The sequence below is a fragment of the Triplophysa rosa genome, linkage group LG4, assembly GCF_024868665.1.
Source record: "Triplophysa rosa linkage group LG4, Trosa_1v2, whole genome shotgun sequence".
Taxonomy (NCBI): Eukaryota; Metazoa; Chordata; class Actinopteri; order Cypriniformes; family Nemacheilidae; genus Triplophysa; species Triplophysa rosa.
In genome coordinates, this window is record NC_079893.1 from 14,665,003 (window position 1) to 14,680,624 (window position 15,622).

General features: G+C 39.2%; 1 protein-coding gene across 4 annotated transcripts in view; it reads right to left on the minus strand.

Moving 5' to 3' along the window:
* Positions 1–3,251: 3,251 nt before the first annotated feature.
* zc3h13 (zinc finger CCCH-type containing 13) overlaps positions 3,252–15,622 on the minus strand; it is a 127,940-nt gene continuing 115,569 nt past the window's right edge. For all 4 annotated transcript variants that reach the window (XM_057331020.1, XM_057331021.1, XM_057331019.1 and 1 more), the window contains 7 exons: positions 10,307–10,416; positions 7,753–8,988; positions 6,130–6,651; positions 5,907–6,044; positions 5,117–5,317; positions 4,834–4,997; positions 3,252–3,874 (listed from right to left, as the gene is read on the minus strand). In XM_057331020.1, coding sequence (XP_057187003.1) covers positions 3,710–3,874; positions 4,834–4,997; positions 5,117–5,317; positions 5,907–6,044; positions 6,130–6,651; positions 7,753–8,988; positions 10,307–10,416 — 2,536 coding nt within the window. In that variant the 3' untranslated portion in view covers positions 3,252–3,709. The remainder of the gene's footprint in view (positions 3,875–4,833; positions 4,998–5,116; positions 5,318–5,906; positions 6,045–6,129; positions 6,652–7,752; positions 8,989–10,306; positions 10,417–15,622) is intronic.

Sequence of the window (15,622 nt, forward strand, 5' to 3'; positions counted from 1 at the left end):
AATAAAATCCTGTAAAATGATCAGTGGTAAATTGCTCTGGTCTGGCTCAGTTCATCAGTGATTGGGTGAGAACAGTTCGAATTTACTGGCTGCGGAAATCAGCGGGAGGGGCTCATTATACAACACACAAAACGCCGTAAAAGACGCGCGCTCTGTGCAACCAAAACGGCGTTTTTTACGCGCGTCATATGGCCAAAAAGCGGCGCTTTCAAGTGCCTTAGAACGCCGTTAAATACGGCGTTATGGACGACTTTTCGCGCGTTTTTTACGGCGTTTGGAATCGCGACGCCGTATTTTGCGGCGCAAATACTGTTTAAAACGCCGTCAAAAACGGCGTTCGGATATAAACGCGTTAAATCTATGGCGTAATTCTGACACCATCGGCTTGCCATACGCAAATACTGTTTAAAACGCCGTCAAAAACGGCGTTCGGATATAAACGCGTTAAATCTATGGCGTAATTCTGACACCATCGGCTTGCCATATCAGAGCAAGGCGGACGTAACTCGGACACATTTCTTACCGGCATGCATCTCGCGCTGATCACCGGTGATCGGTTCTGCGCAGAATTTGGCCATCTCAAACGAGCCTATTTTCAAACCTGTTTGATATGATCGCGTAGTGATCTCGTTGTGTGCGCGATTTAACGACCACGTGAAACTAATCCAGCCAATCACAGTGCAGATGATATAAACGGAGGAAAGATGAAATTAAACGTATTTTCGCTGATGGTCGGGACCGCCTCTTCACCGAATGTTTTGTGGTGTGTGCACCTCGTCAGCGGTGTGTTGTGTAGTATGCGCGCAGCTATGACAAGACGACGACAGATGAGAAGGAACTTTGTTGTGTAGTGTCCCTGATAGCACACATACATCTGGCTTACGTCTATTTGACATCTGCAAGACATCTACAATACATTGTTTGCTCATCTGCAATACGTCTCGGAGATGTCTGCTGTCAGACGTCATATAGACCCCTAGAAGATGTCTGTAAGATGTTTATGATTTAGAATGGATGTAAAGCAGCTCTTTCTAAGATGTTTAGCAGATGTTTTTACGCAGCAGATCTCCAGATCTTTAGCAGATGTATTAGAGACGTTCAGATGTCTCCGAGACGTATTGCAGATGAGCAAACTACGCATTGCAGATGTAAATGCAGACGTCAAATAGACGTAAGACAGATGGATTGTGCGATCTGGGGTAAGCGCCATAGCAATTCAAGTTGTCTCACAGTCCTGTAGTGTCAGCTCGGCTTAAGTCTATGAGTCGTAGGGTATCCCATTTGTCATTTTTACGCTCTGAAGTGTGCTCATCAGCGACCCCTTTGTGCCCTTGATGGGGTCTTCGGCGAAGCCCGCACTGCAGCAGGCTCCACACAACTAACAACCCAGAAGTCCTTGCGAAAGCCCAATCACAGAATGGATGGGAGGAGTGTCGTGTATGTCAGACATATACGTATAAACATGACGGATACATTTTTAAATGTATGTTTTGATAAAATACAAAATTAATTTCTTATTCACATTATTGCTCATTTATTTTCTATTAAGCCAGCTATTCAAGAATAAAAACTTAACGCAGTGCATTTTCTTAAGGTAAGCCATGTTTTGTTGTAGATTTATATACAGTTGTCTCGGGGCTCTGTAAAGCTGAACAACACAGCTTCTGTATTACAGAGATATATTAAATAACAACATATATGCATATTAAGAACACATTATGCACATTAAGTATAGTGTATACAAATAAATAAATATACAAAAGCAGTTGCATTTACGGCATGCCAAACGAATGAATTACAAACATAACTTTCTATTGCATAATGCTCGTGTGGCATATCAACATATGAAATACAGAACTATAAAAACAGGCAGCTCGTGTCCAAATTCTCCCACATAACAACAATGGGACAAGTGTGGTCGACTTCACGCGGCGCTGCGCAGGCTGATCAGCGAATGACAACAAAGTACCGCGAGAGTGATTAGAACGCACCGCTTGCTCTTTCTGGCGTGATAACCTCAAGTCTGTCCCAAAATGCACTCCCACCAGGGGCGTAGCTACATGGCCATGGCTACCCCTGAATGATGGATGGCCACCTATCTGGCCACCTCTGTTGTGCGAAGCAGTTTTAAGATGTGTGTCGGAGTTTACTGTGCAGATAATTTAGTGTATGCACTGAAAGTAATGCGAGAACATTACTCTCGCGTTCATATGATGTCGCAAACAAATCGTTGAACAGCTGCTAACCACTTCGTGACAGTGTACTGTCTGTGTACCATAGAAGTTCTTCCGAGCAGAAGGATCAGGTCAGTAAAACCAGTCTTGTTTAACTGGATTTCATTCATTAATTATATTTTCGCGAAAGTTTAAGTTGGGGTACTGCAATGTTTATTTACTATAAAAAATGCTAACTTACTGCAAATGATAGCTAGTAAATTATTTTAAAATAATGTTAGCACATGAAAGCATTGCAAATAAATTGTTTACTTTACGTTCTTTGTGTGTTTTTGACCAGCAAACTATGTGTAATGAAGAATTGGTGTAAATTACAGTAGAAGTTAAAGAATTGTAATTGTCTGTAAGGATTTTTTGGTCACCCTAATAAAATCACTAGGTCACACCTGGCTACCTCTAAAATAAAGTTCTGGCTATGCCCCTGACTCCCACGTACCCTTGTGGACTCGTGCCTAGTGCCCTATAGGTCTGCACTTCCTGATGTCACGAAGTGTGGACTCGGAGGTCCACAAGACCGGAGTGCGCCATTTGGGACATGGCCCGTGTCTGCGAGATTCTTCTTGCAATGAGAATACAGATTCGCCACAACACTCTCCTTGACGAGTATCAATAAAACAGTCAACCTTGAGGTTTCTTTTAAACATTATTTTGCGTTCCACTGTCACTGAGGAGCCCGACCACATGACAAAGAAAGCTGATCCTGATTGGTCCTTTTGTGTGCATTTAAAGTGCTGATTGGTTTTGCAGATAGAACCCAAATGTACACATAAAAAAACATAGCATAATGTAAACAAGTTTTCACAGAATAATATGTGAATAACTAAATTTTGATGAAAATTTCAGATAGAACCTTATAATTCTAAAGCGACGATATATACAGTATCTCGTCAAAAAAGCCAAATTATTACAGATTATTGATTTTACATCTTAAATGTTTTCATCTTGTTTGATACTTTTCAAATTAAACTGATTCCACTTTAATGACAACATGGTTGAAACCAGTAAAAGAAAACCACATTTTGATTTTGAAGCCTGTTGTTTTAATTCAACAAAGAACAACCAGGAACAAAAGTGCTGAACCAGCTATCACAAATGTTTTAAAACAAATCAGACAAACAGGGAGATACATTAGATACACAAAACAAATTCACTTTGCATGTGTACATTTTCGGTGCCCATAGTACACCTTGCTGCACATTCAGCAACTGTTGTTCACATATCAGAAGAAACAAAATTCTCTAAAACAAATGTAAATGACAAAATTTTATAAAATACACCTTTACCACACTTTAGACTGTATTTTCCACTGGCTTACATTTCCAGTTAAAATGGCTATGTGAGTTAAGGGGCGTGGCAGCAATCTTTCAGGGCTGACTCCAAAGTAGTTTAATGTTTTAAATCATCAGTGAATGTACAGGTTAACAGCATTCTGAAATCATCTGGACTGTAATAAAAAAAAAGCGTGCTCCGGAAACTCACACCTCTGCCGGTGTGCTGAGCTGTTGGGATGCAGAACCTAAATCAGACTTCTGACCACTGGACAGGGTGGAAGAAATTTTCTTTTTAAAAAGCCGCAAACACAGTGTCATTAATTCATTGTCAACAACTGGAGCACTGGTGTAGATCTGCTTGGTTGTGCCCTATATGAGTAGAGAAACACAGATGCATTAAACCTCACAGAAGCCTTTAATACTGATAAATGTTTATTGCAAATTGTCAATCTTATTAAAACTGCAATCCGTAACATTTTTTGTTAGAAAAATCAGTTATTGATCAACTATATTAAAAAGTGTGGTATCCTTACCATACACCAATACACAACGGTAAAAATCTAAAAATGATTTAATCATGAGTGGTTGGGTTGGATTTTGTGGGCAATGTCAGGTTGATTTGAAGAAAATATTTAAGAAAAAAAGAGGAGACCATTGACCCCCAAAAAAAGAGTGGCCAGCTGGGCTGGGTTTGTTACACAGAACAGGTAACCCTGCAGATTTTGGAGAGTAGCAGTGGGCGATATGGGAAAAAAAACAGATTTTTATTCCATTTGGGTTTTTAGGACTGTTTTGTCACACTAAGTAATACAGAAAAATTAGCCTGTTAAAATAATAATTAAAATAATGAATGACTGACCATTTCAGTCAAAGCAAAATGACCATAATCTTTCACTTTTTCATAATTATATTTTTTGACAGATCCGCTTTAATGCGTTGTCATAGACAACCCAACAACCCATATGGTGAACAATTTTATGTTTCACACAGATAGCGATAGAGGCACATGTTACAGATTGTAGCTTTTTTTACTGCTGAATTTACTATAAAAATTAGCTTCGCTTCCAAATCCAGTGAGCTGCCTCAATGCATTCACTAATGCATACTAATCAACCATTTTTGAAAAGGATAGCTTGTAGCAATGCATCTGTTTTTTCCTTTTAGTCTAGGGATACATGCAACTGCATTAGATTAGGACTGTTTGGAATGCTTTTCCTTAGTTATGATGCCTTAAAATACTTTCTAGGTAGGCAGGTTACTAGGTTTTGAAACAGCACAATTTATAGTTTCAGCAAAAATCAACACCCAATGAAAGATGATATAAGCACCCTTTCATTTTTCAGCAAATGTTTGCGTATGGCAACATCCCGGCGAGCACACAGTGCCTTGCAGCAATGGCTTAAACTCCTTAGCAGGTTGGCCCTTTCCATTCTTCTGCTGTATGCAGCCATGTTTAGAGCTCCCATATCATGCTCTAACATTTTATCAGTATCTTGGAAATACAAACAGATGGCAAGTTAAAACAAATTTTGTCCAATTTAATATAAAACTCTATACTATACAAAAAGATATTTGAAGAAACTAAAATCCAAGAGTTATATAATCTTTCACCTTTAGGATCTTTCAGCTCTCTAGAGCAGACCTCTTTAACCTTGCCCAGAAGTTGAGGCCCAGCCAAACTTCTGGACACTCCTGCTTTGAGCAGCACAGCCCCTGGTGTGAATCTGAACAGTGCTGCCCCAGGAGCTCTGGACTCCTGTTGTTGCCTGGGTATCAAACTGGACCAATCTACATCAATCACATCCACGGGCCCTGAAACAAAATGTATTCATATGGTGGATTATTAAAGGAGTAGTTCACCTTCAAAATTAAAATTCTGTCATCATTTACATGCCCTCTTGTCATTTCAAACATGTATGACTTTCTTTCTTCTGCAGAACACAAAAGATATTTTGAAAAAGTTGGTAACAGAACAGCACAGCCCCCCCATTCACTTCTGTTGTAACCAATGCAAGTGAATTGGGGGGGCTACAACATTCTTCAAAATATCTTCTTTTGTGTTCTGCGGAGGAAAGAAAGTCATACAGGTTTGAAATGACAAGAGGGTGAGTAAATGATGAAAGAAATTAAATTTTGATTATTGTACTAAGGCGTGGATTTGTATGCGAGTTGCAATTTATGTTATTAATGTGATTCAGATGTTACAAGTATGAAATGTTTTTGAATATAAGTTGAAGCAAGCATCCCTTCAGTTTGTTTATTGAATTTATTGATATACCAAGAAGGATCTAATATAACGCAGGTCTGTGCAGATAAACATAAGAAAAGATCCCCCCTTTATTTCTTGTAACATGAACAGTGCAAAGTAACTGTGACTGTTATAATGCGATTAGTTACGTACCAGAAATCTTTTCATCATCTAGCTGTTCGTCCCGCTTTTGACTGTCTGCCAGAATCTCGTCAAGTTCATCATCACTTATTGGCTCATATTCCTCACCACCTGACACAGAGTGTCCATCATCCCCCTTTGCATCCTCCTCTTCGGAAACAATACACAAACACAGTGAAATATACTACAGGAATATGTAGGAGTATTTGTACGATTTCTGTAAAAGATGACTTGCCTTCAAGGTCATCCATTTTCTCAGGCTGAGTTGCTTCCCCTTGCAGGTTTGAGATATTAACAGGCTTTTCTACATCTATAAGGGCTTCTCTTGGCAATAGTGGCTCATACTCTACTCGCTCAATCTTTACCTCAGCTCTGCTCTTTGGTTCCCTGTGAGTTTGAAGGTTAAATTGGAGAATCCTTTCCCGTTCTCTCTCTCTTTCACCACGGTTTCGATCGATCTTGTCATGTGCCAGAGGTCCTTCAGGTAAAAGCCGCTCCCTTTCCCTCATGTCCCGCTCTCTAACTGCCTCCCGGTTGCCACGGAGTGCCCGGCCACCCCAATCACGAGGTTCTGATTCCCACTCCCGTTGTTGGGGTTGCTGATTTTGCATTTGCCGATTTCTCTCACGCTCCCGGTCCAACTGATCACGATCTCGGTCACGTTCCCGACTTTCATAGGATCCGGCTCTTGAGCGAGCCTGACGTTCAGACTCTGGTGAACTGCGACGAGAACTTTGACTTCGGGAGTCCTGTCGGTCTGGAAAGCAAAACATTTGATTTCTCCATAAAATCACCCATCATCGATCCACCCCACCTTCCCTGTGCTACAGAAATTTCTAGAATTTTCTCACAGTGACAATTGGAACATTTTTAAAATGTGAAAATTTGTACTGTTTTTGTTTATTTGCAATATACTAATATATCGTAATTAATGATATAAGCTAAAAATTAGCTTGAGCCAAATACTCAACTCAAATTTATTTATATAGCACTTTTAAAAAAATTTCTTTGTTACAAAGCAGCTGTACATGAAACATATTGACTATAAGCAATTTATAGAAGAAAACATTTATAGAAGAAAACTAAGAAGAACAAAGTAAACACACTCACCGAACATAAAAACGCGCGTGCGTTCCTAACAGCCCACTACCAAATCAAAATTTCCCCATGTTTTACCTACCCTCAAGGTATCCTAACTGAATATGGTTTTCTTCTGGAAGAATAATCCAGTCAGTTATAATACCATGTATCATTTTGCTTCCAAGCGGTAGAATGGTAGTTGATTTTTTGAAGCTCCGAAAAGTGCATCCATTGATCAAAGAACTGCTTGTTCTTCCGGCAGATGACGCAGGCGTGTCGTAAGTTCTGGTGACGAATGCTGCATTTTTCATTTTTTGCCAATAGGATAGCGTCTACTCTGGCGGGAGATTTCGTCACCGTCATTTGCCGGAAGAACAAGCCTCTGGTTCACGCGCATTCAAGAGATGACGGAAGCTAGACATCAACGTTAATAGCGCTGTCAATATGGATATTTCTCTTAAAAAAAACACATCGATTCGCTTCAGAAGACCTTGTTAAGACCACGGAAATGTGTCGGGCAGTTCTTTGATCGATGGATGCACTTTTTGGAGCTTCAAAAAATCAACACCCATTCTACCGCTTGGAAGCAAAATGATACGTGGTATTATAACTCTGACTGGATTATTGGGGACATTATGATTTGGTAGTGAAATATTCTTTTAATATAGAACTTAGTCACAGGTGTATGTTCATCTAAATTTTACAATGGCCTCAAAATTGCCTCATCAAATAAGGATTTAGAGTCTACACCACTTTTTACTCTTTTTATGAGCCTTACCTGACGATGTACTCCGGCTGGGTTCTCCTCTTCGCAGCTTATCAATTCTCGATTTTCTTTCTCCTCCTGCGTATTCACTGGCAACTGCTCTCTCTCTGTCTTTTTCCTTTTCTCGTTCCCTCTCTCGGTCTCTGTCCCGATCATGTGAGCTGGCACCCAGCATGCGTCCTCTTCGAGACCTCGGTCCCTGCTGGGCCTCATCACGTTGAGCCGACTCATTAGAGGATGAGCGCAGTCTTCTCGATGAGGCCCGGTTTTGGTTGCTGCCCATACTACTGTGCTGCTGTTTGTCTGCCTGCTGTGGTTTGCGTAGCATGTGTTGCGGCAATAATGGCTGTAAAGGAAGAGACTGTATCAACATTGGAGGATCAGGGAGCAGAGGGGCAATGGGGGGGTCTGTATGGTCCCTGCCGCCACCACGTGTACACCGCCCGTGGGGCCTCTCAGACGACAGCATTCGCTCTTGGGGCCGCTCAGACAGCTGAGCAGCAGAGGTCTCGCCTCGCTCTGGTACATCCTCGTCAGACCAGTCACTGAAGCTAGCATCGATTTTAGCTGTGTGAGAACCCTGTCCAGCAGCTACGGCCCTTTGGGATGCAAGGTCGTCCTTCTTGATTGATGGGGGTGTATGTGGACCATGTCGTCTCTTAATGACAGGGTGCTGGGTTACTAGCTCATCATCAGAAATATCCGACTCGACACCACCTGAGCGTTTACGCTTCCTATCTAAACCTTTCTTCTTGGGTGTCTTGCGTGGGGAAAGATGCTGATGGGCCTTGGCCACAGTGGAGCAGGATGGGGCCTCAAGGTTACAACGTTCCTCTCCACCAGTTGGCCCATCCTCCTCTTTATGGCTCTTTTTCAGATTTTTCCTCTGACATTTAGGCTTTTTCTTGCCCTCCTCATGAATAGCAGAAAAAGGGTTTCGGTCCTCCACTAATGCAGAGGGAATCAGAGCAGCAACGGGTAGTTCTCTCTGCTCTTTTGCCCTCCTAGAGTCACAGACGCTTGTGTTAGCAGAACCATCTGGAGCTTGATCTCCACGACGCTCTGGTAATCTCCTTGCTCTCTCACTGTGGTAATCCACCTCCTCGTGTCGGCCGCGGCTATCGTGTTTATCACCACAGTGGTCTTCATCCTTCCAGCGAGTGCGTTTTTCATCAGTAAACAAGTGGACAGGGGAATGGGGGGTATCCTGAGGACGAACAACCTGACTTAGCAGTCGGTGCTTATCTCCTGTGGACAGAAACCAAACTTGATTTTACATTCAAGTAGGACATCTAAGAAACACTTAAATTTGTGCGTTTCTGCCTTTGTGATTACATAATCGTGCTAGACAGATTGATTTAAGCACGATCTTAATGGGAATTGTGATTAATCTTTAAGCACTAATTTTTAATGAATGTTTTTTGTTGTAGGCAAACAGAGTACATAACATTATTTCAGCAGTCAGTTATAGGCCTAATAGAGGCTATTCAAGAAGGGGGGGCTCAAAGATTTCCAAATGTTTTTATTTTTATTTTGCTAATTTAAGTATTAAAAGTTATATATTACTTTGTTAAAAGTTATATATTACTTTGTTGGTAAATCTGCTTTGTTACTTGTACTTTGTATTTTTTAGGGATAAACTATCAGCCATATCGATAAAATTTAGGCCAATATATTATAGCCGATAAATCATAAATAATTTCCTCTGGTTAAACTTCTTCAGCTGCGCGTACGCTACTCAGTTAAAATACAGTACAGTACTATCTTTCTGTCGTGATCAGCTATTAGCAAAACATTGTTGGATGTGGGTACACTATGTAGTAACAGTATTTATGAATGTATAAATTATAGGAACAAAAGCATATTGTTTGAATCAGACTGCTGTCTGAATGCTTTCTGTCTTGAGACCTGTTAGACATGTGTCTATTAAGAACATTTTTCTGGGTTGCTCTGGAAGAACATCTATAATGTTTATTAAATAAAAAATATACCAGTTTGCAGGTTAAAGAATCGTTAACTAGTAAAGTAGGCTTGGTAGATGATTTTCAGGGGAAAAAAGATAATTAATGGTTACCTTGTTTTCTGCAGTGAATGTTTTCAAATAAAAGCAGTTGTACACTTTTTGCCTTTTGTTTCAGTCTTAGGGAATTTTATATTAATATTATCGGCCAATATATCGGTTATCGGCTTCCAATGTTTAAGAATTATTGGTTATCGCTATCGGCCAAAATTTACATATCGGTGCATCCCTAGTATTTTTTCATTATTAATTGTTTTAGTTGTATACGCTGAAGCTTGCGGTTTTCTACATTTTATTTTTGGTAGTTAATTAGAGGTTGGGGTTATTAGATATGTAGGTTGTTTGGTTTAGATTTTACTTTATTTGGCATCACTCAATTTTTCCTTTTCCCGTATTTTTTCTTAATGTAAATATAACAAAAACATCCCCAATAATAATTCATAACTGTAATAACAGATTTAGGTTAAATCAGCAAATCACATCGTGCGAGTGCTGCTGACTGACGCCACAGGTGTTTGTTTACTCAAAGAAAACAATACTTCTTACCTTTTTCTTCAGTGCTGTTGTAACCTTCACTGTCTGCAGGGCTGACGTCACGCGCTCTTTTAGGAGATGGCCGTGGACTGGGAGTGGTCTCTGTACGATGTCTCTTACGGCTGCAACACAGATGGCAAACATAATTGAACACGTCTGAAAGTCATTTTAATTAGGGATTAACGATTCACCGTGAGCCGGTTGAAAATCGATTATAATGAGTGACTATTCAAATCGGTTGAGGCTTGAACTGAATCGCAATACATTTTTTGAACAGCAGGGGCCGCTATTTTCACTGCGAACCTAAACGTGGATGCTGATATTTCTTAAATGCAAAAAAATCCAAGAAAAGCACAGACAGTATTAGTTTGTTTATATTAAAGAGACTTTTTCTATTATTAATTTGTTATAAAATCACAGTTTAGTTGTGTTATTTGAAATAAAACATTATTTTATTATGCACAGAAACGTGAAGCATTTAAGAAATAATGCAAGGGAAGTTGTTCATTTCTAATTTGTATCAACTAATTTTTTAAAAATAAATCTCGAGTAAATCGTGAATAAATCCAGAGGTGGGTAGAGTAGCCAAAATCTTTACTCAAGTAAAAGTACAAGTAACTAGAGAAATTGTTACTTAAGTAAAAGTCACTATTTTAAAAACTACTCAAGTAAAAAAGTATGCAATGAAAAAACTACTCAAGTAGCTAGTTACTTAGTTACTTTGTATCTGATTATATAGGCCTACTACATAAAATTAATATTAACGCCAATATTTTAATAAATATTTTATTATCATAAGCAGATATCTTTGCAATATACTAGAGAGACTAAAGAATAAACAAACACAGAAGAGACGAGCATTTCTGTAAATGTCATCTAGTCCTGATGTCAATGTAGTTTACACAACTTATTTAGAATAATAGACCATGTCAAACTAAAGCATGAACTAAACTCAGAGCATTTCCTAAGATGATCTCGAACATCTGCAGTGCTCTCTTAAATGAAATACACATTTTTGAACAAAGCTCATGTTTTCTCGTGTTGTGTCACGTGTGTGTTGTGAAACGCTCTTACTTGTAAACAAACAGTAAACAGTGAACCACACGCCCATCAACAAGTTTTCTTCCTTCTGTTCTTCAAATGTATATTTCTGCAAGCCCACGTCTCTGTGTCTGACAGGTAACGCGCATGTTGCTGTGTCTGACGAACAGGTCGCGCGGGTGCGCGCATATGGCGGGCATTTATCATTGCTGGCAAACAATATGACACATTTGCAGTTTTGATTGTATAGATATAGATTAATATCCACTTCATCCAACGCTCTTTGTGTTCTGCGTGTTAAATTTCGCGCTACGAGGAGTGAGTAATCCTGCTTCAGATGATTCAGATCGTGCTGCGAACTGAACAAATCATTTGAACTGATTCATTAGCCTATTCAAATGGTTTTGCCCATTGTTCAATTAATGCTTTCAAAAGAATCGACTCAAAAGAATCGATCACTCGGGAATGCCCGTAAAAAGAGACGACAACCTTGAAATAAACAACGCGTTTTAAAAAGCATATTTTAAAATGAAGGAACGATTACAAAGATTTTATAAATTACTAAGTAAGAGTAAAAGTACACACTTTTAATTTTTACTTTAAAATACAATATTTTCAAAATGTTACTCAGTAAATGTAACGATAAAGTAGCGCGTTACTACCAACTCTGAATAAAGCATGTAGATCAAGTGAACGCATCGCGCAGCTGATGAATCGTTACTCCTAATTTTAATACACTGTGTTAATAGTGATTAAAATATAGAGGCAAATTGAAGCCTTGTGTGTCACTGGTATTTGCAATAATGGTGAGTGCTGCACTTTTTCCACTTTCACACTGCTAGATAGATACATGTATACTGATTAAAATTAATGATGCAACAGCTATAAAAATGTAACAATATGGAACATTAAAATACAAAATCAAAACACCGCAACAAATATCCAGTCGTTACATATTTACTAATTATATCCATGACTTTCCATGGCCTTTGAGGTCTACACTGCGTTCCAAATTATTATGCAAATGATATCTTTCTCTGGTTTTCCTAATTTGTCGATGCAAATGACAGTCAGTATAATTTTCAAGTAATCAACAGTTAGGGTACATTTGGAATTTTATTGAACAAACCTCCCACTGACAACAGTATTTATTTAAAAAATGAAAAACTCAAAATGCACTGTTCCAAATTATTATGCACAACAGAGTTTGAAAACATTTCATAGGTTGTAAAAAACTGAAAATGGTCATTTGTTGAATTTGCAGCATTAGGAGGTCATATTTACTGAAATCAAAAGCTATTTCAATCAAAAACATCCTAACAGGGCAAGTTACATGTTAACATAGGACCCCTTCTTTGATATCACCTTCACAATTCTTGCATCCATTGAACTTGTGAGTTTTTGGATAGTTTCTGATTGAATTTCTTTGCAGGATGTCAGAATAGCCTCCCAGAGCTGCTGTTTTGATGCTAACTGCCTCCCACCATCATAGATCTTTCGCTTGAGGATGCTCCAAAGGTTCTCAATAGGGTTGAGGTCAGGGGAGGATGGTGGCCACACCATGAGTTTCTCTCCTTTTATGCCCATAGCAGCCAATGACACAGAGGTATTCTTTGCAGCATGAGATGGTGCATTGTCATGCATGAAGATGATTTTGCTACGGAAGGCATGGTTCTTCTTTTTGTACCATGGAAGAAAGTGCTCAGTCAGAAACTCTACATACCTTGCAGAGTTCATTTTCACACCTTCAGGGACCCTAAAGGGGCCCACCAGCTGTCTCCCCATGATTCCAGCCCAAAACATGACTCCGCCACCTCCTTGCTGACGTCGCAGCGTTGTTGGGACATGGTGGCCATCCACCAACCATCCACTACTCCATCCATCTGGACCATCCAGGGTTGCACGGCACTCATCAGTAAACAAGACTGTTTGAAAATTAGTCTTCATGTATGTGTGGGCCCACTGCAACCGTTTCTGCTTGTGAGCATTGGTTAGGGGTGGCCGAATAGTAGGTTTATGCACAACTGCAAGCATCTGGAGGATCCTACACCTTGAGGTTTTCGGGACTCCCGAGGCACCAGCAGCTTCAAATACCTGTTTGCTGCTTTGCAATGGCATTTTTGCAGCTGCTCTCTTAATCCGATGAATTTGTCTGGAAGAAACCTTCCTCATTCTGCCTTTATCTGCACGAACCCTTCTGTGCTCTGAATCAGCCACAAATCTCTTCACAGTACGATGATCTCGCTTAAGTTTTCGTGAAATATCTAATGTTTTCATACCTTGTCCAAGACATTGCACTATTTGACGCTTTTCGGCAGCAGACAGATCCTTTTTCTTTCCCATATTGCTTGAAACCTGTGGCCTGCTTAATAATGTGGAACGTCCTTCTTAAGTAGTTTTCCTTTAATTGGGCTCACCTGGCAAACTACTTATCACAGGTGTCTGAGATTGATTTCAGTGATCCAAAGAGCACTGAGACACAATACCATCCATAAGTTTAATTGAACAATATAAAATTAAATGTTTACGACACTTAAATCCAATTTGCATAATAATTTGGAACGCAGTGTATAATGTACATAACATAAAAAATCATATTAAAAAGCATTTTACATGATATCTTAACTAAAAGTTATGACAAGCAATGCAGTTTTGTATGAACTGAATATTAAAAAAATGCTTAACCAAACTGGTTGCATAATAGAAATAACAGATATGTACAAGTACTGTGCAAAAGTCTTGGGCATATTGGTATTTTCATCCCAATAAATGGTTTTAAGGCAGTTACATATCTTTTGCTGTAGTGTGTCAGTAAGAAATTTCAGTTTACATTTCAAAATATTCCTTTTGCCATTATTTTTAATAATCCAGTAAGATTTTTCCACACAGAGATCTGGTCTCATCATCATCATTGAGTCCGTCTATTATTACAGGAAGAAAGAGAAAAACTGAGACCGACTAAATACAGAAGAACTGTGGCATTGTCTCCAAGACGCCAGAAGAAACTTACCTGCAAAGATATCTAATAAAAACTTTGTGCACAATTATGCAAGTATAACTATATGTACAAATGTGTATTCAGAGTAAAAAAAAAAGCTGTGTGTGACAGACAAAACTCTAGATCAGATTATAAATGTGACAGATGCTATTTTAAAAAGGTGAGGATGGGTCACCAGTGCATCAGAGATGCACATACTGCTGCTGGTCTTCTTGTTAAATATGTTGTATTATGTCTTGTATTATGGCAAAACTATCGCTCCAAAGCCATGTGCTTTGATTTTAAGTGTGAGCGAGTGTACAGGTGCTGGTCATATAATTAGAATATCATCAAAAAGTTGATTTATTTCACTAATTCCATTCAAAAAGTGAAACTTGTATATTATATTCATTCATTACACACAGACTGATATATTTCAAATGTTTATTTCTTTTAATTTGATGATTATAACTGACAACTAACGAAAACCCCAAATTCACGTGACAGACACTAGCCAAGCCGAGCGCTGACGAAAGCGAAAGATGGGGGTAGGGGTGTGTTTGTTTTGGTGATTTGAACATCAACAACGGCTAAGAGAAATTGGACACCCCGCCTTTAAAGTAATAATTTAATCATTAGAGCAAAAGTGTTGTTTATGATCACAGGGGTTAATATAAGAATATTTTTTTCCACCAGTCTACAGCGACTGCCTATGCCTGATAGTTATAACAAGATACTCTTATTAGGGATAGGCGAAATTATATCGTTCGCGATACACCGGTAGAAATTCTCCCCACGATAGGAATTAGTCTTCCCGTGATATAAACGATAAATTCTAGTTGATGACGTATTTCTTTGTGAGACCCATTCACAGCTCATATGCAGAGCGAAAACGGGAAGGCTTATGGCGGAGGTGAAGCTGAGAAAAAGTTTGCACTAAAAGAGGAGCTCTCGTGAAAGGATGGCACTCTCGTGAAAGGATGGCACTGTAGATGCATCCGAGTTCATATTTATTTTCACGTTTGTTTTATTTAATTCGTTTGTTAAAGGACTCATCGGATAAGCACTTTTAACAAGTTGGTATGATTTACTAGGGTCTTCATGAAATGTCGAACATATTTTGCTTAAAAACACTCCATGGCTGTGTAAACAAAACCTTTTTTACCCTCGTCAAATACAGCTATGCTCACAGCAACCCGTTTTGGTGCAGGTCTCATTACAGCACACCCCACCCGCCTTCCGTCCGACGTGTCAACACAACACACATGCAGTACTACCATGGCAATGGTTTAGCTAAATTATATTTCCTG